This window comes from Lingula anatina, chromosome 2 (assembly GCF_051362555.1).
Source record: "Lingula anatina isolate TDL-2025a chromosome 2, LinAna3.0, whole genome shotgun sequence".
In the NCBI taxonomy this organism is placed as follows: domain Eukaryota; kingdom Metazoa; phylum Brachiopoda; class Lingulata; order Lingulida; family Lingulidae; genus Lingula; species Lingula anatina.
Window position 1 is genome coordinate 3,216,881 of NC_141768.1, and position 27,624 is coordinate 3,244,504.

The 27,624-nt window shown below is 34.9% G+C and overlaps 1 protein-coding gene across 1 annotated transcript in view; it reads right to left on the reverse strand.

Annotated features, from left to right (window-relative positions):
• Positions 1 to 24,550: 24,550 nt before the first annotated feature.
• Positions 24,551 to 27,624, reverse strand: part of LOC106155996 (synaptotagmin-14) — a 30,741-nt gene continuing 27,667 nt past the window's right edge. The window contains exon 10 of the mRNA XM_087003434.1: positions 24,551 to 27,465. Within this exon, the coding sequence (XP_086859560.1) occupies positions 27,365 to 27,465 (101 nt within the window). The 3' untranslated portion in view covers positions 24,551 to 27,364. The remainder of the gene's footprint in view (positions 27,466 to 27,624) is intronic.

Genomic DNA, 27,624 nt, shown 5'->3' on the forward strand with positions numbered 1-27,624 from the left:
ACTTTTCATCGGACTTTTTTCAAAATGGCGGGTCCCTAAATTGGTAAGAGACAGTTGGGTGACAGTTTGGGACAATTTTTGGTAATTTTAACGTGGTGTATGCACATAATTTATGTTTTTTGGTTAGTTAAGCACGTGCATCATTACAATACATCACTTTGGTATTAAATGAATCAATCCTTTAGATGAAAAACATCGTTTCAAATAGACAACTTTTCATCGAACTTTTTTCAAAATGGCGGGTCCCTAAATTGGTTAGAGACAGTTGGGTGACAGTTTGGGACAATTTTTGGTAATTTTAACGTGGTTTATGCATATAATTTATGTTTTTCTGGTTAGTTAAGCACGTGCACCATTACAATATATCATTGTGATATTAAATGAATCAATCCTTTAGATGAAAAATATCGTTTCAAATAAACAAGTTTTCATGGGACTTTTTCAAAACGGTGGATCCAATATTTGATGACAGAGAACTCTCGGAATATTTTTCAATTTTTTATTGCAATATGATGTTTGCAGAGTTTTGTTTAGGATATAGAGTTATATTTTATAATGAATTCCGCACTTACCCATTTCAGGTTGAAGAGAATGCAGGTGAAAGATCTTAAGTTTTGCTGGTAGATGTACATGTAGCCATAATTGAACAGTCAAAATGATTGTTTCCAGCAGCAACTTGATGAGGCACAAGGATCTGTTTTCTTACCACCACTAATATTAAACTATAGTGCACAAGAGGTGCAAGTTTTAAAAGGGAATTTAGTGGTCCAAGTTTTAAAAGGGAATTTAGTGTTCACTGGCTAATTGTCTGAAGTATAAAATAAAATAATCACCACATCAAAATAAAAACTTACCATTTTTGTATTGCTTTAATCACTGTTGGGTGTAACAATATTGACATATTTTCATTGCTGGTACTTTGTTTTAGATATTATACAAGTTGCTCGAATGTTGAAATAAAGCAATATCAATCAATAAAAATATTTCTTTGATATTTTCTTCTAATGAATTTAAACTATCAGTCTACTATTAGTTGGCCTCATGTAATAGACAAAGATATAAACAAAAATATGTATTAATGAAATTTTATAAATTAGAATCATACTAAGTGCAATAACTTATTTTCATTTCCCCAATTTTCCTGTTTAAGCTCTACCTGGTATATAAGCAATAATGTGCCAAAAAAGAAAGAAACGAGGCTGGCATACGGAAATTGCAAGTACTACTGTTTTGTGTACACGGCTGTGAATTGAATGTGTCATTCCTAGATGAAGGTAAATTTCCTATACACGACAAAAAGAAATTAAAATAAATATGAGAATTCTACAGGTGCAAATTTTAGCGTTGAAGGTGGGTTTGTGAAATTGTTCTCATACATTCTTTATGTGAAACTAATTTTTGTATAACTGATCGGCTCTAGATCAAATGAAGGTGTATCTCGCATGATTTGAGTTTTATTTCCCAAAATGGTTGCGTCCAGGCTTGAAATCTCTACACCTTTCTGTAATCCCACCATGTTTTCTCTGTGAGATTATTAGAGACTTCGCGAGGCTTTATCCCAATTGGCTGAAGCAACCCACGTGAACGGTCTTTTGAATATGCATTAGGCACAAACTCTCCCTAAGACCACAAGCTGGGTAATTATTAGGATTAAGCCCGTTATGAGGATAGGATGAAAGGAAACCCCTTGTTTCTACTCCTTCTCTTTATAACTTCTTGGGTCAGACAAGGATTATATTAGGGCTTATTCCCATTGAAACTATCTATGTACATTGATCTAACTCAATGGGGAATTTTGTTGAATGCTATCAGTTTAACATGCCTTCTTTTGTTTCTGACGTACTCATATAATCACAAGTTTTCCAATATTCTACTCAATGCCAAGAGGACTAAAAACACTAAAAAGACATCTTAACTCATTTTTAACTTATTACAGCAACAACTAAGGCTCTTATTATTAAAATCTATTTTATTTCATTTTTTATCATTTGATATGAAATGAACTATCATAAATAAATCAATTTCAAGAACATATCAAGATGTATACAAGAATCCTAACATTTTAGCAATAGTAATCCATACGCTCATATAAATATGGATGACTTTTGGCATTTATAAATATAATGGCACAAAAATGCTCTTGTACCTTAGGTCCAAGAACAAACAATTTCTCATGGGAATAATTAAGTGCTTTGAACCCTGTAAAACTCCTCAGAATAAGACCATGAGTCATGCCAGAGGGCACATCCAAAAGCTATTAAAAGTGATCCAGGTAGCTTGTCCTGTGTATTTACAGTACCAGACTGGTGTTTTCTGTTTAACAGGAGCTCTAAAAGATGATGAATTAGTAAATGCATACTTCTTTTATGGGGTATTAGACAGATGGATAAATTGCAAACCTTATGTACCAAATTTAATGGATGCATCCTTTTATCAAAGATTAAAGTAAAAAGACTTCTCTACTTTATTGTCTTCTAGCACAACCTCTGGTAAAAGAGCTTATAATTATATTTGCACCCTTCAGCTTCTATTTAGCCACGGTTCATTACTTTCCTTCTTCACTAAGTAAACCAGGAGATGCATTACCAGGGCTTTTTATTATACCTGACTGGTGAAATGTCTTAGGTGTGGTTAGTTTATGTATTTAAGAAAGTCTTTGATGTCTGCATGGACAGTGAAAGAGAAACTGACTGAAAAGTACATGCTGATACATGGCTGGCTTTTTTCATCCCTGTTTAATGACAGCTGAATCATCAGGATGATATATTTATGACAATTTGTGAACATACACCATAATCATACACATCATTAATACCATTTCCCCATTACCCTTCAGAGCTCCTATGATTGGACCTTGATAGGATAAGCTTGTTCTATTATGCATAATGTAGTTTCATATCTACTGACAGAAATTATTGTGCAAATGTAATTTTCAGTCTCCGACTAAACAGCCTGTCTATACTTTGCATTGCCTGTCTCTTCAATAGCATCCAAGTAGCTGGCTAAAGGTTCATGCCAGCAAATGAAAAGTTCCCAATAAGCAAAAAAAAAAAATTAATTTGGTATACAAACATATATAAATAAATTACCATGGTACTATTTCACCAAATTTTCAGGGCACGAGGAAAAATTAAGATTTTGTAAAAAAATAAATAAATAAAATACTGATAACAGTATGACTTCAGAGTATGAATCTGCAATGACTTCTTCCCTGGAGATGAGAGAACATGTTGTTTTCTCAGGGCGGATCATAGTCATGCTTATCATGTAGGTCCAGGTATCTATGAGGCATGGAAATGTTTTTGCAACTGTTTGTGAACTATGACTATGGAATGTGAGATACCTGTGTTGTGGAGAAATGTGCAATATGTTATATATCCTCTGCTTTGTCTCACCTGAGTTCAGGTAAAGCAGACATTTGCCAGGATCTTACATCTGTATCATAAATTGCCAGATATCAACGTAGCCTATTTAAATCCCAAGAAGCTAACCTTTTCTGCACTAATTGCTAATCCTAGTCACAAACTACATAAACTTTGGTATCAAACATGTAGACAAATCAATTAATGTTATTAGTTTAATGTCGCCAGACTCATGATCTATAGATCTCCCTGCTGTTTAGACCATAGGTGCCATATGGCTGTTATAAGTAGCCAAATACGGCACCTCCTTGCTGATTAAATAACCTCTGTGTCAAAACACTTATAATTAATTTAACTTGTGATTATCTGGTACAGAAACAACAAGATCCCATTAAGAATATTGCCTAGGCACTTCATAAGAGTTTATAGGGTAACATCAGGGGCGGATCCAGAGATATTTTCTGAGAGTCTTCCCAATTATCTCTGTTGATCCATCCTCCATTTCTGACCGTCTTCCGACAGAAAAAATTAGATATCCATCAATGTAAACTTGAAAATCTGACCGTCTTCCAGAAGACCCAGAAGACGGCCTAAATCCGCCCCTGAACATCATTTGAGAAATCATAAAATTACAGCGAGTGTACACTCATAGTTGATATGAAGCACACCAAGAACAAACCAAGTGATAAACCATGTTTAACCAGAAAAGGATCAAAAGTAAAAAAAAAAAAAAAAAACAAACATGTATAACTCAATTTACTTCATAAAACAAAAATCAGGAACCTTAGGACAAAACTTTCCACAATCAAATCCGACCAAAACTTAGTTTGCTTTTGGCTCAATTAATTGTGTAAATGTGTAAACGAGGCAGCCCCTCTATCTGATAGAAATATCTATTATCCTGTCTCCCACCACAGCTTGTGCTAATGGCCAATAATTCACCCAGAGAGTGGGCAATCCATATAGGAACATGTAACAGAAGGAGTATGATTAGCATGGCTGAGGCTCTGGGCCTGGTGTATTACCCAGCATTATGTAGAGGGATTTTCTTTTAATTAAATATAAATATTCAACTCATCCATTAGAGTAATAAATAACTTCACAGAACAATAGAGGATTTATTGAAGATGTTGTATTGAAGATGTTGGTGAGAGGTTAGGGGATAATCTTCATATATGTAAAGGATAATTAATATGATTTACTTTGAAATGTAAGAAATTAGAAAAGTTGTAGGCATTAGTTAATGCTCTTTGATTTTGCCAATAGCAAATCTGTTCTCTTTGCTTTGAAGCACTTTTAATTTTTTCCTTGTACACTTACATAGGTTTGTAAGCATTGATCTTTTATTTCATTTGCTTTCATTTTTCTTTTGATCACAAGCTCATGGTGAAATTGACTATGAATCCCCTGCAGGATCTTGCCGCCTCCTAGTTCACAGAGAAAACACATTTCTGAATGTATCAGATATCCCCATTACATCATGCTATCCATGGTTCACCTGGCAACTAACTTGAACAAACTAATACAAATTCCTGTTTCTGTACTCACGTCCTAACTCTATCTGGCAACACAATCATGTCCTTAAATCAGAGGTTAGGTTGCCTAGCAACACAGAATCAACACAAATACAAGATTGGGAATACAAATATCCATGTATTTATCACAGAATTATCCAACATTATAAGATTATTCAATAGGAACACTTATTTTTCATATGTATGTTCTTTCTTAAGAGATGAAAGGTTGAAAATGATTCTAACAAGGAACCACCTGCCAAGCTAGATTGACTTCCAATAATCAAAATTAGAATTTTGATCCTATGTTTACTGAGGATGACCTGCCTGAGACATTAATTGTGCCTTGCCACAGTGTCATTGGGTTCATATCGCAATCAATTTCATTCCCCATTGTTCAATATAATGCAACAAAAAAGTGCTTAAAGCGAATTCAAATCACAGTTCTCATTACATGCTGCCGTTCTGTTATTCTTCTCTGACCACTGTCAACATGTCAAAGCTTTGGCTCTGACAAGATATTAAATGTTTCTTCGTGTCACCAAAGTTTACAGAATGCTTTAACTTTTTTGGTCCCCAGGAGCGTAAAGCCAATCTGGGGATTAACCAGTTGAAGATCCTTCAAACCAAATGTAATCAATAAGTAGTAAAATGTTAACCTCTGTTCAAGATTTCCCAACTCAGAGGGTGCATGTTAAGTGTTTGAAAGATAACTGGAAAACATCTGCTTATGGAGGCAAGTTTTTAATAAAAGTCAATTCAGTGTATATGTTTTGTTCTTGTAACACAAAGCCCTGTTTCACTTTCTTTTTCATTTTGTTAACACCCATCTTACTATAATCAGAAACTATCCTAGGGCAAAAGGTGTCAAAAATAATGATTTTGCGGAGCTGCGTCCACAGTTTTCCATTAAAAGTGGCTGAAGTCCATTGTGCTTAACAAGGTGGAGTCCAAGATCCTCAACAGGTGGTCAATAACAATCAACATTTCACATTGATTGTAACTTTGAAGTAAACACACTTCATGTTGTTTCAATAGCAAATGAAGTCAGTAATCTTGTGAATTTAACCTTTAACTCTTTGATCTGTATGCATTTTTAAACATGTGCTGTAATCCAATTATCGAGTTTTTGTTCTGAGTTAGCCAAGGTACCTGCTCACAGCACCTGCCGGTTATCTGATACCTACACAGCGCCACAGGTTACTTTTATGAAATTTAATATTTTGATTGAATTTGTTACAAATGATTTAATTCTTTTGTGTTGCTAAACATGATATTTTTCAAACTGCAAAGCAAATATGAATATATTTTATTGAATCATTGTGGCAGTAATAACTTGTATTTTGGATAAATATTTTGATTATTTTATTTTCCCCAGGGTTTTAGGTAATAAAATTCAATAACCTTTGGCATGTAACATAAAAGCGGTAAGAATCTCTGAGGTCTTATTTTAAAACAACTAAAACTCTGCTTTACTGTTCACTCTTAATAGTTGTCTAAAGCAATGAAAAAGCAAACCAAAAGAGAATAGAAGATCATTTGATACTGCTCCTGACTGAGAATGATACTTCATGCTATTCTTATACTGGTGAACAGGTATCAAATAATGTTATCTTTGTCTATCTTTGCTACCTGTAATTATACCAACAACTGTTTGCTTAATTAATTACCCTGCAACCTGTTGGTGAATGTTGATTTTGCTACTGTTTTACATACCCTTTTCTCTTCATGAATATTCTAAGTCACACATACTTCCCCTATTTTTAGCCTGAACTTCATGAAGAAGGTGCTTGATTTGATAACTCTTCTCTAATAACTTCATCAATTGTTAACTGTCAAATCTATTTATTTTGAAATCAAATAACAAATCTTCCAGTCACCTATTTCTCATAAATGGTATATGCCTGCCTTACAGCTGTGGTTATTCCATGGTGTCATAAAGGCTTTTTTAAAATTCAAATGCACTGGTTTTGTTTTTGAGCATATCAAAATGTTACCTCTTTCTACATAAACCCTTCAGGTTCCTAAGTTAAAGGTGTTATGATTTATGGTTTTGCATATTTTCATTCTCTGAACAGTAAAACCAAAGGTACCTTGAACAGCTAAACCAAAGGTCCAAAGATTTCATACCCTGTCTAAATTGGATTAATGTTCATGAACACACACGAAGAAAGTTCAGAATTCCATGGATTTCAGTTATTTACTTTTGTGTTGCTCTTAGGAATAAATTCATAATTTTTTTGTCCATTTCCAAATGTTTTCTTACCTCCTCATAATATTACAACAGTTATACATCATTTTGATCAAGTTTTCCCATGGCAATGTCATGTATGCAACAATTAAGAAAATCTGCATATTGATATGCATATATTAAATAAGAAGATAAAAAATTCAAGTATGATTAATTTGCCAGCAAAGTTATAACAAAAAAAAGTTATAAAAGGGCATCAGATTGGCAAATATTTAGTAAACTTCTTGTTTTTAATCATCTTGTATGCACACTGTTTAAATCCCATAGCATCTCTACAGTCTTTTATGCATGCACAGAGGAATGATGCCAACATTTGATTTTAACTATATTCAACATAAATATTTTCCAGCAATATGCAATAGTAACATGCACTTAGTTTTTAGTCTAAGTTGTGCATGAATGATAATAAATAATATCTCGTGCTTTGCAAAAGTTACACTGAAGTTCTTTGACCTTGGTTCTTCTTCACCATCAGAAATATGCATGAGTTGAGAAAAAATGAAATCGGTGCCACGCACTTGCTTTGCCTCTTTGGACACATAGCAAGCATCCAGTGTCAAAAGCTACTCTAATCATAGTTTTCATTGGTTCTTGATATTCTTGCATAATAATGCCACAGGTGAAAAACAAACAACAACACTACCAAACACTGGACTGGCCGCACAAAGCTCAGCATGCTTCTCTTATCCCACAGAACCTTGCATCAACCTCTTTTGTTTTCTTTCCAAATACAAATTGAAATATGGAAAAGCCACCTCAAAGTCCGTTTTAAGTTACAACACATACATATCAGATATTCTACCTGATCTGCAATATATGGCCCTGCAGCTAATACTGGTGCACCCAGTGAAAGTTTAAGGTTTTAGTCAAGTAAAAATCTTTTACAATGTCAAACCAGTCAGCACTCACTTCTGGGTTCTTCTTTCATTTGCAAAAATATACTGGCAATTCTCAATATAATGAAAAAAAAAATTGCTGCAATCATAAAGCATTGAAATTATGTAATATCTTCAACAGAGCATTTGACATGGATTTGTAATATATAAATATAAGCACCATGAAAAACAACAGTGGGGAATCTGTGAACATATATCTATTGTTTGAACATGTACCAAGGAAAGTTCTTTTACAATGACTAAGAGAAACCAGCAAAATGTAAACAGCATTGTACTCAAAACCTGCAAGAACATACTAGAGTGGATTAACAGCAATAAAATGGTATTGTTAATAATTGCAGCAGCTTAACTTTCATATATATTCCATTAACAAAGCTGATTTCTTGAAAACTGAGGGGGTTTTGGACACTTGTGATAAATAAAAAAATACCTACTCAAGCATGAGGCAAATGAAAGCGATATAGAATGGCTAAAATTTACTTTATTTCACCACTATTTCTGCATTATATTAAACATACAAAGCTGACCATGGGCCGTTGATCTGCTCACACTACACACTCACTGGCGTGGAGCATATTACGTTTATACCAGTCGTTGCCCAACAATGCTTCTTTGTCACACTTCGTTGGTTATTTTCAAAGCACGAAAGAAAACATGGTCAGAGCGGCTGAGGTAACGGTCAAGTGTAAGATTCAACAATAAAATGCTGTCATGAAATATTGAAAAAATCAATAGAAAATCCTAATAAATCTATCAGATCCAATTAGGTCTTGCAAATCGATTTATTGGATATTTCTTTACATGTATCAATGACCAGCTTATGATATTTTCATTGAAAAAAAAGAGAGAATCAACCTCATTCTGAAATAACTTAGTAAAAAAATGATATTTGCACCAGACAAAAGTACTTTAATCTACAAGTTTATTTTCACTAGAGGCATGTTTCCATCCAGTTCATGATCCCCCAGCCCTACTCTCAATGTATCTTGGACCCCCCTCAAACTGACTTCCCTCTAGAGCCAAATCCCAGGTGAGAGAGGGGTTTGTGAATAAATTGGTATGACCACTAAGCAAAACACAGACGTAAAGAAAACAACCATCATGAATCACAAACTTTTTGTTCTTCTGCCTGTTTTCCTCCGCAGTTTTCTTTCAAGGCTAATGTTGCATCAAGATACTTCGCAGCTAATCCAACATGGCCATGTTTAGATAGACTACTGATAGAAGAACACACAAAGACCAGGTGAAATGCATTAACGCACCTTAGAGATTTCAAAGAAAAAAACAGATGCTGTTTGACAATAACGCCCCGTTTCAGCCTGGTTAGAAGCCTGATTGCCCCATGTAACTACATAATGATAAAGTTGAGTGAGAAAATATTTACCCAAATATCTGCATGAACTATGGTAATTCTATTATGTAGAGAACGGTCAGAATAAAAAAGGGAGAATTTTCTAGAAAAACTGAATCTCAACAATCATTCATTTTATTGTATGTGCTGTGAGTTTTAAGTCACTGGAACCATAATATGAGAGAACACCTTATGAATAATGGTGTAAAGAATGCAATGGAACTCTTTAGGGAAGTTTGGTTTATTAATATCTCATCTTATTCAAAGAAATCAAAACTTTCAAAGAGAAAATATCTCATAACTTTTTTTTTGACAAAATGTATCCCTTCAGTGAGGTCTATAATACTATAAATAGCAACCATTTCTTACATTGTTAAACAAAGAGAGGAATTAATTGATCTCCATCTTTTATACTTCAGTGTCAGGTAATCATTCATTAAAACAGTACTACTTTAAACTCAGTCAAGATTAAAAGATCTCATATGACAATGGACAGGAGTCTGGGAGAGCTGATCACATCCTATGCACTCTATAAATAGAATGAATATCTTTTTTATCACGTTTCTTTGGTCCTTACACCCAAGGTCACATTCTAGAAAAAAAAGGGGGGGGGGTCCTTTCCCAATTGAAATCAAGCAATATTTAACTTCGTAAACTTATTTAAAAAACTCTTCTTTTATATCAAGTCAAATTGCCCCAGGAGGGCAAGGGAAATATTTGCATTCATTTCATTAATGGATCTGATGTAAGGAGCAAAAGAAAAACCACTGCGCTGAAAAATAACACCTTAAGCGATGGTAATGAAAAGCTGGAAAATACCACTTAATCCATGTTTATAATCAGAAAGTACACATTAAGAATGAACAAAAATTCTGAACACTGTGCTGCTCAGTTTGTATAGGATATTACATCAGTTTATGTGGGTAAAGCAATGTATGTTTGGTTTTATAACATAATAGCAAAGGGGCACCTGCATTAACCCAAATAATGTTGATCAACACACTTGTTATATAGATGCTATATGGTACAGAATTTACACAAATCCACTAGTAACCTAACAGAGTGTATAAGTACTTTTCTTGTTTGTCATGTTAATTTTTAGACTGCTTATTTCAAAAGGCAAGAGATTGCATTTGCTTGTTTGTGAGAGTGAGAAAAACTACTACAATTCTTCCAGTAGAAATGTGTCAGGAAAAAGTACCCATGCTTCTATCTGTTAAAATTTCATTTGTCACTGCCTGGTTTTTATTTCATTCTTTGTTTCACTATGTTACCTCAGCAAACCAATTGAATAAACTTGTAGCATGTGTTCAGAGAAAGCAAAAATTAGCAAACCAGCTTTCTCGAGTTACCAAACCAAATATCATTGCAAGTGAAAACAGGTAAAGAATGTATGATTCTTTACATAAAAGTTGGACGAAGCCATTGTTTTTTCTCCTTTCACTCTGTTAGCATATGGACTGCATATAGTGCTGTAAGTTTACCATTAAATTCAAATAAAAATAGGGAATACAGACTGTTAAAAAAATGATTTTCTCCACTGTCTTATTTTGATTTGGGTATGTGTGGGTTAGTGCCGTCCACTACAATCTTGGTGTTAACTGATTTAGTACCCCCTTACAGAACAAATAAGTGTGTACTCTAAATAAGAAATATTTAATAATTGCCGCCAAATTCAATGGTATCTGACAGTTTTAGGAGATGCCTCTTCATTTTTGCATCGAGCAGAACCTGTTATTTATGGTTTTACAAATAAAAGGTACTTGAGTTTGCTTCAAAATGATAACAGCTAATCTCTTTCTTGACAACCCAAGTGATCTCTTCCTTTCTCAACCAATATTTATCAAGATTCTCTTTTTCTTTCCCTTTCCAGGTAATTTTTCCTTGAAATGCTGAAACAAGATCTTCACAAGAGTGCTCAATTTCCAGTTGCTTCTAACAACTGGTCTTCATAGGATCATTCAGCATTGGGATGACCCAGACCTCAGCTGGCCCATTTGTATTTTTCATCAGATACTACACATGGGGAAGCAGTCTTTTGGCTGCTGGTATAAATTTCAATCTCCTCCTTATTTGGACTAATACCTCTAGGAATTAGAGGCAGAAGCGTCACCTCCATGAGCATCTTTTTTGTAAAATCAAGTTTTTTTTAAAACATGTACGGCTGATGCTAATCAAATTTCACTATTCCCAAAAGAAGAAGTCTGTAAGCTGATGCTGCTGGGTCTGCTGCTGTTTAAGCTTACAAATGATAAGTTCACAGACTTGTATTATAAAAGAACAGCTATAGGTCTACATGGGTCATATCGATTAAATTTGTTTTTCTAGTCAGTCTCCCTCTCATCTCATGCCTGTTATAAGCCAATGGCATAACTGCCCCAAAGGTTCAATGAATTATAAGACTTATATCTCCTATTCTGGGAATATTGCAAAAAAGTACTGCATATTTTCTTTCTTACATTAACCCCAACCCAAGGACAATTTTGTACATGAACAGATCTTGTAAACTCTAAATTTGGGCTGGATGAAATATTTGTGGAGTTGAGTCAACAAGGATCATATCAGCCAAGGTTACACAGGACAAACATAACCTTCTTAGACCACACGACAAAAGAGGAGGGACAAATGCAGTTGCCCGCGTTTCTAAATAACAAATTGACATGCACAAGGTTCAGTGCAGACTCAGGGTCGTTGACATCCTACCCCTTCTCACACGCAATGCAGGGCAGTGTGGTGGGGCACCTATGTAATTTTAGCATCATATTTCTTCTTTTACTATTTTAAAGAATGTGATTTTGAGCTCAAACTGGCTGATGCACACCCAATGTTTAGATACAAAAGAACAACCAATGGGTAAGGGAGCGTTACAACTCTCTCCCTTTTTGTCTTAAGTATTACATAAACATTTCACCACCTTGGATAACACCAGTTGTTGACACAGCCCTTGTAAATGAGAGAAACAACAACCTACATTGTTTCATTACAGGTATCAGCCTCCTTCAAGCATACAAATATTGGGCAATTGATTTTTATATCAACACCTGTGAAGGGCCATACACTACACATTACCCATGACTTACTACAATACATGCCTCTTAATGCCCTCATTAAAAGGGATGATTTATTTGCCCACAATATGCTTTTGTACTATTTTGTAAATAAAAGACCCATGTAACTTTTTGTGGTGCATGTATATATGTGGAATATAATCCACAGATAGAGTTATAGTCTTGGCACTGGATGTGCCTTCAGTCTCTATATCAGTTTATTAATGCATAGCCTATTAGTCAATAATATAATTTCAAGGTATTGTAATATAGTGTTGATATTGTAAACACATCTTCCCCTTAATCTATCAACAAAGTTGTGGTCAATGTCTACACTCATCCAATATTTCAAAGTGCCACAAATGTGTCTATAATTAGATAAACAAGCTCAAAATTGTTGTACAGAAGTATAAATAATATTTTTAAGGTATAAATAGTAGCCAGATGGGATGCACCCTTACCCCCACCCAAACCACGCCCACCAATCTCCATTCTGACCATCCTCACATACACAATGCATAAATCCACAGAGACAGCAAAAAAATAGATAAAAATCAGGCCTACCCAACTACCAGACTCAGCACCGAATGATCCTGAATTCACCGGTAGATCAGACCACACTACCCGTTTTCAAGGTGTGTGTCAGATCGCATTACACAGTATCAGACGCGACACCGCTCTTGCCTAGTACGCGATGTGATAGTGACGATTCTCAGCGGGGTTGAAAAGCATTGTATCACCACTCAAAATTTGTTCAGGGTATGATACAGTGTAATGCGATCTGACACACACCTTGAAAACGGGTAGTGTGGTCTGATCTACCCGTGAATTCAGGATCATTCGGTGCCGAGTCTGGTAGTTGGGTAGGCCTGAAAATGTGTCATAAATAATGCCCTAACACAGATCAGTGTAATCCATTTGAGACAGTTGACTGTCGTCACATTTGGAGTGAAGCACTTTTTATCCAATACAAGTTTTATATAACACATACTCATTCCCATAAGGCAGTTACCCTTTTCACTATTTTGCTGCCTTAGTGCAATAAGCTAAGGGTGAGAGTGCATTTTCAAAGTATTAGCCTTATCTACAATCAGTTGTAGAATGTGTGCTTCTTGAAACGCAATGCACTGGATACAAATTGAATCCTGTTAAAAACTACCAGAAAAACATGTGCTCTGACCAGAATAAACCTTGAATGCTACTAAATAAGCTAATGACATAAAGAATCGATGAATAATTTTCTCTTGCCTGGGCTCCATCATCTGCGTGAAATTGTAGTTAAATGGAATCAGTTTGTCCAAAAGGAATGAATAACCTTCATCATTGGGTGTAAATAACGACAGGCAATTGTGACAGTCAATAAATGTGAATACCTGCATAAAAAGCTTCACCTTACTCGCAAAAAAAGTCTTCTTTAATTGGACAAAAGGGCTAAAATAATAAGACTGAAAATAGAAATGCTATGTGAGATATTATACTGCATTCAGGGCACACACTGTCATGGTTTTATTCTAAGATAATTTAAATATCATCAGACACAGCTGGCTGTGGGTGGTCGGACAGTTCTAACAGATATATCACAGCTATTAATTAAGTGCACTGGTTTAATTAAGCCCTTCCTTCTGAAATCCCTCATGGAATCTTCAGATAATTCTTATACAAATAAGCTATGATGTGCATTGCTTCTCTATGGCATATCATTCAGGACATCCCTGAATACTCTAAACAAACTGACTAGATAGATGGTCCGATTGAATTTGATTAAGAACCTGTCCATTCTTTCAGCTAATGAGCTCTTTATTTGACAAAATCAGAGAAACTTCATTTGATTGAAACCGACAGGGAGGGGAAGGAATTAGGGCGTGAAGGCAGTGGATTCCTTCTTTTTTTCCGTTCTTTTCTCTTTCTCTATTCATTGATATTTATATTTTTCATATAAATAAATCAAAACTGAGTTACTGCTGTGATTCAAATGGCTAAAATCTTAATAGTGAGCAATTGCGATCGTCACCATGTGTTACCCTGAGGGGCTACCAAGGAGGTCTCTGGATTTTTTTTTGAGTGTACTTGAGAGTTCAGTGTTTGTTGCAAAAAATACTAAGATGCAGCAGTAGTGATAATTAATTTATTAAACTTGTCCAACCTTAAGGTTTTCAGCATCTTGCCTGGTACTGCACATAATTAAAAAGCACACACTTGTGACACTCAAAGTGTTTTTGTTAAAAATTAAATGCACTGCATTGCTTCCTTAGATAATGAACCCCTCACAAACTGTCACTTATTTTTTTCCAGAATTTTTCAATCCACTTACAGAAAATTCAAAATACAAAATATCTACAAAGTAAGTAGGGAAATACAGGAACCTTGGTCACCCCAAATACATGTCATATCATTCTTGCAAACTGACCTCAAGTACTTTTTGAAAGTCAACTGTTGACGCTAGAGACCAACTCAAATTACCTGTTACTTGATGCGAGTTAACTCTATCAAAAGGGATACATTTCATACACATTATTTTACGTGAAAACTTATAAATTACCATAGAATGGGCACCATTGAGCACCCTGAACTCTGATTATGAAAAGCGGCCCAGGTTATCAGACTCACAATTGTATTTTCCTTGGACTATTGCCTAAGTGTGCTATGGCCAGAACCCCTTCTCAAAGCTATGGGGTCTTTCACAGTATTCATTAGTGTGTAAAAAGTTTGTAGACTGGCTCTTTGCAAAGTGTGGTGTGTAAATACCACATTTCGGGATTAGTATTACATATTTTCGTCTTTGAATGGGTATACAAAAGGCAAATCGTAAGCAGATCAGCACCTCAGTACTGGTCACAAAGGGTCAGTCTTAGTGACCTTATGTCAAAGGGGCTCACAATGAAAAAGTAGCCCAGTCCACAGTATGACTTTCAAAGTGAAATTGCCTCAGTTTCATACATGACGTTTTAAGCAGGCATGGGTCTCTATTAAATAAACATCCCTACGTGAAAAATGTGGCTCAATCAGGCATAACAGCCCAGGATTCCATGGCAAACAACCAAATATTTACTTATTTTTGACTGTGGAACTAAAGACCTTAAATTATGTAAATTTCAATGGGGGTTGGATTTAGGTCCCACAATACGCATTCTCTAGAGCAAGCCATGTGAAAGTCACGTACCTGAAACATTAAAGTGGTTAGAGAACAACAGGTACAAAAATGGGCTTAATACTCAACACAAACAAAAAAAATCAAAAAGTAAATATTTCCTTTTCAGATATAGCAGGCATGTTGTACAACTTGGACTGACCTATTTGACTTTTTCATACTGGGTGGTTGATGAGGTAATGCTATGTATCCTTGTCATTTGACAGTTATTGCGGGTAAAAACATGACTACACATTGTTAAATTGTGCCAAAACACCGACACCTGCCTCAACGTACACTATGTGACACAAAGACAAGTAATCTACCATAGCTCTATTACTAGTAAAGAAATGCACTGCCAGTTTTTGCCCGCATCCTTCAGAGGGTGTACTGGTCAATTATGGGAGGTAGATTTAAATTTATGGGGAGGGGAGTTATAACACTTAATTCAAAATTGAACAACTGGGTTAATGATCAATATTCTATCTGGATAATTTTTTTTTAATTTGATTTGTCTACATTTTATACTTGGGACATTTCCCATGTTTTCCTATTCAGTCTTTTCTCAAATATCAATCCAGATATATATATAAATCAAAACATAATAGGACTTACTGACATACTGATATCAATACAAACGATAGGTGTAATCTTTAAACACATCACTAGGGAATAATGACAGAGACATTGTAATTGAATAGTCACAGCTGAGTGGACACAACATGGGGACCTCTGTATTCAATTTCATCCACTTTGCACAGCTAATGTACTTAGAGGGATAATAAATGATTTAAATTACAGCAGTAAGGTCACAAAATTCTATTAAGCTCTCCAGTGCGTCTGAAACAGAGGAGCAATGTAGAAACCTAAAACTTTACTGGAATACAACACTTATAATTCATTTAGGGACATAAGTCGTTTCACATACTGAATAGAAAGGAGTTCATAAAAGTGAACTTCTCTTCTTGCAACACAAATCAGACAAAAGACACCACAAAACGTCTCATCTTCAATACTAAATGCCACCACAAACTGCGCTGTCCTTGTTGTTCAAAAAGGTCATGTTTGCCAATACGTTGCTAGGCAACATATAAACAGTTCTATCACCTTCACTATTGAGAAAATGACAGCATGCACATAGGTTGAGAAGTGGGAAGTGTTGTACAATCTGTTCAACAACATCTGCTCATTAATGGAAGTGTAACATCTTTTTCTATTTCCTTGATACACCTAAGTTGGAACAAGCTATGTAATTAGTATATCTTCGTAAATAAACAAGCTTTCAAACACCTAATATTGAACAACTCCACCTTATTAGAAATCCATACATAATCAGCAAACTATTCGGGCAAATGCCAACTATAAGCAAACTAATCCCCTTGCATAACAAGAGCCGGTCAACGATTAATAAAACAATACAGAATCCAGATCAAACATTGGTAATCAGTTTACAGAGCTGATTGATCTTTGATCTGCGCAGATCGCAAACCACTCTGCTCCATAGCCTCCAGGTTTAGATCACAGACATCCACATTACTTCTGGCGACAAGAACTCAAAGCATGTGTTCAAAAAGTATATATTAATATTTGTTCTATCCTATCCTCCCCTCTTGTCAATGTAGAGGTTTGATAAGGCTTTTCAAATACCTTTATCTTTTCACACCTAGTTACTGATATAAAGTGGAGGCTTTGCTTTCAAGTCCCTTGAAGGATTTACAAGGTTCTGTCACATTTCCACATTTACAGACTTACAGACAACTGTGAAATAATCACTTAACTTTCTTATTATCTCTGATGTAAGAAAGTATGTGTTGACTGGGTATTATAACTTCACAGTGCATCTAAGAAATATCCCTGGGTCTTTTGTTGAAATGTGATATGTGTTTCTTGTTTGGAGGATTAAAATTTTGCAGTTTTAAATACAAATCCATTCCTTTGCTAAATAATGGCTGATATTATATCAGGATTTCTAACCACATTCAATTACAATTCAGGGTTCCCTTGATTCAATATTTAATGTGAAAGATGAGTTGAGGAGACAAACTTAACCTCAAGCTGAAACAAAAGTGTAGGCTGAGCTTTTCCCTCTTCTGGTTGAAAACAAGGTAAATACGGCTCAACTCCCCAAACAGCCAGGAATGCAGGTAAATGGGTGAGGTAAACACACAGTTCAAACACCCCTATCCTGGGATTAAGGGTCAAGCCTGCCTTTTTCAGCTACCTATTAAAGGTTATGAAACCCCTAACTTTAAACTGTGATTTACCAGCAGTTTGAGAGCAATCAAAGATAACAGTTCTATTCTTAAACTCCCCTTTTTTTGAATGGCGAAGTTTTAACTCAGCTAAAGCATGACCCTTTTTCTAGTCGATTTGCCTTTCTGATTCTCTTCTCTTGCCAAGGAATTTGTTCTACTGGTCAATAGAATTAAAGCAATGATATCTCAATGAGTCAAGTTTACTCAAGGGTTTTATAGTCTTCAGGGTCTTGCTGAGAGGGGGGTAGAATAACACAGTGGACATACACGCCTACAAGTCTGAATGCAGTAAGGATAATATAAATATTTATTTTATAATCTTAAATATCTCACCAAATCAAAGAAGGGATGAGTGAACTGTAAATAACTGTATAATGCGCAGTAACAAGGCAGCACAGTCAAGTGACTTCCTTCTGCATTGTAGTTCCCACATCAAATATTCATAAATTATTTAAAACTGCTGTTCTTTTGTTTGGATTAAATATAACTCATATATCCATAGCATCATTTAGCCTTTCTCATTAAAATAACAAATTTATATTATTTGTTCTCCAATTTACAATTGTTTTGACTCCAATACTGATTTGATTCAAAATAGGAAAAACATTTCTGGAATCATTCAAGCCAGTAAATGGGGAATTTATTGATCTGTTAATTATGAATTTAGAAAACAACATTACTTACCAGTTCTTGGGATGCATAGTCTGGCAGCTTGGAGTCCACAGACCAGTAGGCATAGTCAAAGACAAAGTGCTTCACTTTATCACGACTGTCTCCATACTCTGTCTTGTCAGCATCACCAAGCTGAAATTAAAGGCACAATTAACATAAATTCATGGGAAGAAACTGAAGAAATATTTGATTTCATCAAATTCTATCTAATATCAAGTTACAAGCAAATAATAATTTGCATCTCTATTGGCTTGGTATTCTTGGTATCCCCAACAGTAATCTTTATCAGTTATATAAGATTTATATAATTTCTAAGTCCATTTTATTCAAAATATTCCAACTTGATACAACAAATAAATGTTTGCTCTTCACACACTTGTCTCATAAAATATATCTTGTTTTACGTAATCTGTCTATTCCACAAAACACTAACAAATGGATATAAATTGCTACACATAAAACAACTTGGGTCAACAGTAATTTATCACCAGCAAGATGGAAAAGCTTTCAGCAACCTAAAGGGGGCATCATAAAATATACAAAATAAGGGTGAAACTACCGTTTTTGAATTCTTGCAGCCTAAGTTATGTATTCGACCTTATGCAATTGTGTAAAATATCTATATATCCCTTTTTCATGAGACATTAAATGGTTTCTGTTGCAAATAAAATGTAACCACCTTATTCTGCTATAGAGTAATGAAAGCATTGATCAGATATATTGCTTTTGCTGTTGTTGAGGGGGTGCATGAAGTATATTAAGTTATGGTTATTGCTCTTTAAAACAGCGTCAAATGACATTACTCTAAGGCTTAGTCTGATTAACATATTTTATTTATTCAGAAAAATTCCTGGAAAAAAGACAGAGAAAACCTGATGATTAATTAGTATAATTTAATTTTGTTAGTTCATCAAACCTATAAGAAACATTTACAGATATTCTACTTTCACTTTTAATTCACTTTCCATTTAATCCTTTATGACCAGGGAAGCCATAGGAATGTTAACCAGTAAAATCTTTTCAAAAATCTATTAGTTTTTTTAAATACAGTTATCATCACATGGGGCTGGGGAGTGGACAGAAGCAGAGGAGGTGGTGGTGGTGGTGGGGGGGGGGGGGGGGGGCAGTCACCTCAACATTTCACCTGAAATTGAAAAATCCTGAAAAATTCACTGTAACCCTCACATATGCAAACTTCCCTTTTTCCCCCCAGAGCTCTTTCACCCTCTATCCTATCTGCTAACAATGATTGCTCCCATGGGGATATATCCAGTAAATCTCATCACTGGAGTCTGTTTACTCAACAGGACAAAAGCCTTTAAACCAATTAATTAATATGGTAAAAACTAGTAATAACATCAAGTTTTCTGGTTCAATATCAACAATGACGTTCTGCAAATAGCACCAGAGCCAAATACAAGATAACTGGGCTATTTTAAGTTTGTTTGGTCTGTTTTTCAGTCTCCAGTCGGGTCAATACCGGAAACTTTAGATCAATGTTTTATAAGGTAGCATGCTGTCTTTGGTATGGGCATGAAGAGAACCCATGAACTTCTTTGTCTGAAGGCTTCAACTTCTGAGAGCAAACTGCAAATTGCAGTTGTTTGAACTTTGAAGTTTTTGTTTGGTGCGATGAGAAATGTATTTACCTCCTGCACATTTAACAAATAATAATCTGGAATTTCTATTCAGATTTGTATTTTGAGAACTATAATTTGCTCTAAACCCAAGAGGTTCAAGCACAAGTACAAATGAAAAGATTTCATAATTTTGATCTGACAGACAGATTTAAAAAGATGTCAATTTATTAGCATAGTTTTCTAAAGTAGCCCCTCAGATGTTCTCATTTTATCTTGAATTCTTTAACAAACTATTACAATGGTGAGTAGTGTATTTTCCTTTATTATCCATCATTGCATCCCTACAAGAATAATTAATGCTCATACAAGCAGGCATTTTTAAAATAAATTTGTAAACCAATTTTTTCTTGCAATTTCTCAATCAACTTTGAAAAAAAAGTACACAGTGACATACAAATGGAGTTTGGTAACTAAGCGCAGACCAAATCTAAATCTATTCTCCAATGCTGCTTAATTTCACTTTCAAATCAAAATGCCCCCAGTTCCATTAACACCATCTATCTTACTGGACCTGGCCTGTACAAGCCCATCAATCAGGATCATCAGATCAATAGAAAAATAGAGTCTACAGGGCTAGACACATATATACTTTAAGAACTGAAGGTTGTTAAGATGCTGATCAAATGCCATTAAAAGAACCAGAATCATGTTAACTGGTAATTTCTACTTCCATGGAGGAAAATTCAAGGTAGGAAAATTGTAATTCATCATCCAAAAAACATAATAGATCAACTCTTTTGCTGTCTAACTTAATCAAAGACAGCTGAGGCAATAAATCTTTTCTTTCACCTCAGTGCTTTTTCTTTCTGTTCAATGTTGTTGAATAGAGGAGAGGAGAGTATTGATCTCATTTTTTTTTCTTTGTAAAGTTATCTTGGTAAATTGTGGAACTATTTCAACATCTTTAAAAGTTTGTACCAAATTTATTCTATCTTTAATCTTTTATAAATGTTTTAAAATATGCATCTTTCTTGAGTAAAATGGTTTGTTTTTTATGAATAATTTCTCTCTCTTTTTTTTTCAAGATTTCAGCCTAATCGGTCTGAAATGGTATTCTTAAACTTCCAGCTCCTAGTCCCATCTGTTTTACTGTTCATTTGAAGCAATATTTCTAGACATGCAGATTTCCATGTTAGAGTGTCAAGTTTTTCTACATCTTGTAACCCAAAGAAAATAAATGAAAAACCTTCCAGTGCACGAGGCAGAAATCGAGACATGACTGCTTCTTTCAAAATAACGCTTTTAAAACATTTTCTTCCATGCAATTAGCCACAACACGGAAACTGCTTAATGTTTTTGAAAAGTTTCGTCACTGAATAAAACCTCTCTGGAACCATAGGTGAGACAAGTGATGCAATTCTACATGCCAGACTGCACACAAGAAAGCTGTGAGTACTGATTTTCTTATAATATGGAACTTATTCCAAGCGACAGATTTGTGCAAAAGGAACAGGAGACCAATTAAGGCTGTTCATTTCCGGCTTGTTGCAGCAGAGTTATCCCATTCCGTGTTCTCATGTTCTCAAACAGTATGTTACGTCAATTACATCTCCACCAGTCACAGGCTTTTTTTGGGGACAGTTCCGTCAATTGATTAGTCTAAAGCAATATCCTTAGGGGCAACGCTAGCGACTCCATAGCAACAGAACCTTAAATTTCTAGACCTTACTTTGAGCTTGTTATGCTACTTGAATGTCTTTTCCTGAAGAGATGAAATAGTGCTCCAATTTTTGGTATGATTTCAAACACATATCCAGGTTGTTTTATAGCTCCTTTTTCCATTTTTTTGGATCAATCCTGATTCTTGTCGACTTTACTTTTTTTTGCCAATAATTTGTTATCTATTTAGCATGTCAATAAGACATTTGTGGATGTAAAATGTTCTAAAATGACTTGTAGTAAAGAGACTTGTTGGCTCCGATTACAAAATTCTTTGTCATATTCCAGAAGTATCATATCACCTGTTTCAGCTGCTGTATCTACCTCTCCAGAGATGCCATGAAGTCATTGCTTCATCAATGATAAATGTATACAACTGAGGATGTTCAGATGCCTCAGATAGCAGTACAAGCATATAAGCCCAGGTTACACTTTATGACAATCTTGTGCGATCCAAGTTTGAAAGCTACTCAGGGTCAACTTGGCGAAAATATTTGTGAAATATATAAATTATTCAAAAAATTGCTGAAAAAAATAGTATATTTTAGTTGAATTCTTTCTTGGTAATCTCTATACACATGGAATCTTCAGTTCATGTCAGGTTTGCATTAATTTCTATAAGTGTAAACGGGGTTCAAGTTTGTTCCAGGAGTTGAATAGAGTCTTCCTGTCTTGCAGACATGCTTCCCCTGGTTTGTACGAAGTGGTTTCCTTCCCCTCCAGTTCCATATTGGGGGTACAACAATGACGTGTCAAAATCACCATTCATCTGGAAAATTACTTCAAGCTTAAATAATCCACTGGTATGGCTAGAGCCATTGTGTTCCAATAAATCTCCAACATTAAGTGGTCACCTGTTGGCTATTTCAAATGTAGAAGAAATGGTAGAAATCCAATAGAAAAATGTTAAAATAATATTTATTGGTACGTTTGTTTTGTGAAATGCCTTCCTTGGTACACCTGATGGTATTCAGTAAACCTTATATCATTTCCTCACTCCTGGTCACTTCTTAATGGTCATTATCCTAGGCAGGACTTCAATATTTCATTGGTTTGTTGGCAGTTTCTTCTAAAATATTTCTGTCCTAATGTGCACACTTCTCAGGTCATCCATTGCAGCAGTAGAATTGAAACGTCAAACAAAAAAAAAAAAAGCACTTGCCCTTGGTGACATTTAGTTGTGTTATACAAGTAAGCGGCACTTCCTGTCAAAGCTGAAGTTTTTTTTCCTTTGGTACATAGACTCAGTGTTTCACTTTTTACCACATAATATTCATAAAAATAATCCATAATAAATATGGCTGTCCACAGATAATTGATGGTTGATAACATAAAAAATCCACAATGAAATCCAGTGTGTTACTGGGGATAAATCCTGTTTCCTCAATGAACAGTGAATGCTGCCTTTATTTACAGAATATTACACTGTGTGTGTGTGTGTGTGTGTGTGAGAGAGAGAGAGAGAGAGAGAGAGAGAGAGAGAGAGAGAGAGAGGGGGGGGGCTGCAACTTGCAAGGCTTTTTAGTAGCAAGAAAAAGCACAAACATACCCAGTGTACAGAGTATAAGTTAGTGTCATAAGGTCATGTTATCTATGAGGGGAGCACCTGTCACTGATAGGGAGATACCACTATGGTGACTTAACCATGCACATGCTCTGATGTATTAGTACTAGTAAAATACTAGTGCTAGAACATTTACATCGTACGGCTATTAAAGAGTGAGGCTTTAAACAAGATGAGTCTTCTTGCAGTACTACTAGTTACAACAACCATACCTTCACATTGTAAATGCTAACAGTATCTCTCTTCATTCCAATAATAAACTTGGCCTTGGCATCTATTTCCCTGAAAAAGACATCAATATATTACCGAGAGACAAGCAAGTTAACGTCATACACCTTTTGAACTCGCGCTACTGTTTTAAACAGACCGCGCCATATTCAACAACGTACGTCAACAAACCTAGACTAGAGTCTGTTAAGAAGCGTGTTTACATGAAATTGACCGGTGAAATCTACTTACTTTTTGGTCATAGGCCTGACCCTTACGGCCACTTTTACGTTTGACATAGTTTCTATACTTTCTAGCCGTTTTCCATCTTCATCTTAAAGGATTTGTAAGCCTCCTAACTATAAGCGTATACTCCATTGTAAAGTCACACACTTAATGTGTGCGGATTCCCCGGGTTAGTCCATTTCGGCAGCTGAAAGGGGAGAAAAGGTGGCGCCGAAAAATGTGCAGTGTGAATAGAAACATTAGTTTTGGACTATTAGCATCTTAATTCTTAGTAAATTATTGACATAGTAATCAATGCGTGGATTCTTTCTCCATAGTTTTCTCGAGTTACGATCGAATTTGATCGATCAATGACTTTGCCGTGCTTGCCTGTGAACTTGACCGCTCCTGGAGGAAGATCAAATTTTGACAGCGAGATATAGTAACAGTAGTGGAGGCGAGTTAACTTCTACAAGTTCACAAGAAGGTGTAGGAGCGAAAAAAAACTTGGATCTGTTTTCTATGAGGGGCGGAGATATATCCTGTAGAGTGGTGTACTGTCAGCATGCTATTCTTAGAGCACGAGTTACGATGTACGTTACGATGTATTACTTTACTGTGAGAGAATAAGCATTGGTGCTGTCACCTAACGGTCGCTGTCGAAGTTACGTCAACAATTTGTCCAGTTCTTCCATACTTATCAGCTGCGAAATTAGTACATGCCCCTTAAAACCACATAAGATACTGTAACGCTCGAAATGAAAAGCAATTAAAAAGATGTCAACATGCATATATTTTATTTCATAATATCTTCGGGTTAGGACCCGGTTTAATTATTGGATCCTACTTAGGTTTGGATTTCACAGGTGTTTTTACAATCTCAAAGAACCTCCCCATAAATCTAACAAGTTAAAGAGGCAATGTAATAAAGTCATAAATACTGAACAGATAAAATGACAGCTTATGATATTGAAAAATATGTACTTCTCATGACATGGCATATTAAATATGAAGTATATAACATATTTTCTACGTTAGACCAATTAAAGAACCAATAGACACAAATGAATAAGAATGGAAAAATGAAGTGCAACTTGTAATGACCTGCACTGACTATCATCCACAACTTGAAAAGATACTTTTTTAACTGGTCCACTGGACCCTAAAAAAAAGAAAATAATACAATCTCCTGGAATGCCTGCAGACTTTGCTGCCACCTATATGTATGTTGCTCAAGCAACAGCATCTACAACATACATCACATGAAGAATTATAAAATCACTCAAGGGCTGAATAAAATCTATCAGCATTCATTTCTAACCCAGTCAATATTAAAACCGCCTTGTAACATTCATGTAGTGATACAATAATTTATTATAAAGAAGATATATTTGCATAAAAAGCCACAACAAACAATATTGTTTTCAAAATCATTGGAATGCAATTACACGCCACAAAAATGACAGAAAACTATACTGTTGAATAAAAAAGAAATATGTGTTTTAGAAATTGATATAAAGTTTGAAATCATTTCAGCCCAGACCCCACATTTGGTTTTAGTGAGCAAGTGAATAACATTGGAGAATGAGAATTTTTTTTAAACAATTAATAATTTTAACACTAACAGCAGAAAACTTGGATGCCATTTCTCCATCATTGCACAATGGAAGCAGAGTAACAAATCTTAATATCAACAAACTTATTTGTACTGATAGAAGCTTGTTTTAAACTCATCAAATATTACTCAGGTTATTTCTTTCTTTCAGTCTGGGGGTTAAGTTCATGGAGAAAACGTACTCAAGCCAGAGGCCAATCTCAGTCAGGTCAGGTACAACTTCTTCAAAATGGTTTAAAATTTCACTCCCAAACAATTTTTTACACATAGATTTTTTTCTTTTACTCCCAAACCACATTATTTATACCTTTGTGCATGGACCACATTTGATTTTCAACATAAACCTATACTCTCAGGCTTGTGTGCCTACCCTTCCCAAGACTGCCCTAGCCCAGCTCCTCTCCTAAGTGAGAGAGAGAACAATTTATCTCAATTTGCACTCAAGAATTTCACATGAACAGTGCATTTAACAGAACTGCTGTAGGATAGAGTCACTTTCATTCTGGAGGAGATAAAATACAGATACTATCACTGAATTGTGATAAATTGTGTTGTAAGCTTCACTAACACAATGAAATCACAACTGTTACTTGACTGATTGCATTTGTGTTTTAAACATTAATGTCCCAATTTAAAATACAAGGTATTGATAAAATATACTAAGGTATTAATAATAAATGTCTATGTATATTATTTCAAACATTCTTCACAGATATATTATGTACCTTTGCATAAAACAGAAACTTGGTGGAGTTCTTTAAATGTTTATGGTGTACCCTTCATTAAAATCAAAATTTCATTAAATTCAATTTAGTAAACACTTACAAATCTCTACCCAATAAAATGTAAAATTGTTGGAATTCTTGAAACATTATGCAATTGTGGAATCTTAAAAAATAATTACAAACAAAATCACCTCCACATGTACTATTCAAACGATACCTACATAATGGCATTCAAAGAGATTTACACTCATTCTTCTGATTTAATATCTATCTACCCTTGCCAGATTGCACTTTAAAAACAGTAAGACAATAACTTACCAGTTATCTTAAATATCAAGATGTCCCCGCAGTTAATAAGCATCACAATTGTAAAGCATTTACTACTGAATACATTTTAAACATTTACATTGTAAACAAGTATGTTATTATCAGATAGCAGAACTACAATAATGTGAACTCTAAAAGAACTGCATTCCTTTTCACTTTGCAACTTGCTCAATACATAGTTGACTAGTTATCCTAGCTAGAGAATATTTTTTAAATTAAACAATGAAGTATATTTCTTCAATTGATTAAAATATTATTCATAAAAAAGAAGAACCATTAAATAATTTAGATTAGTAAAAGAAAAGATATTATAAACTTAAATGTAACTTGACTTTCTTAATACCAAATAAAACTTTGTATAAAAGAAATTAAATGCCTTGTTATGTTTTGCAACTACATGTATATAATCTCTTATTAACAATACAGATGTCGAACCATCACCTTATTTTGCACAGTTACATTGGGGATTTTGATTCCAAACACACCCTTCCAGTTTCCTACTTGTGCCTTGTACATAATTTGATGATAATACATTTAATAAATGTTGGCACAGCCAAATCACAAATATTCCAAAAAGTGAAAACATTCTTAGAAAGTCTGTTGCTGTACTGAATGTCAACAATAAGATGACTACACTGTCTAAAGAGAGTCTCAGATCTACACTGTCTAAAGAGAGTCTCAGATTTTGCTGATTGTTTCACCTTTTTCTTCTTATTCCATGTTATTCCACCCAGACCTTATCTAAAACCAGATAAAAGCCATAAAGTGAAAAACTGGTACCTACCATCCATTACATAAAATATTTTTAACCAGATTGCCATATCAGACTAAAAAGAAGACTAAACCCACAGATGTGAAATCTGCCTCCTCGAGTGCCAAGACTACTAAAAAAGATGTCAGGAGAGAGAGTCACAGTCCCTGCTCGGATCAAGGCTCCAGTAACACGTGCCACCTGCAAACCGTCTCTCCTCGGCTCTCCCTCATGTCGTTCCAATGTGAGATTTCCTCCTCTCCGCTGCTGTTCATACCTTAAAATACAAGTAACATGGTTTATAACTTGACCAAAAAAAGGTTTTTCAAACATAAAAATATTAATTGATGCTACAGGTAGGGCCATTCTATATCCGTCTTCCATTTGTGACATCTACTTTTTTTTCACAAAACTTCATCTTTTGATATATCATGAA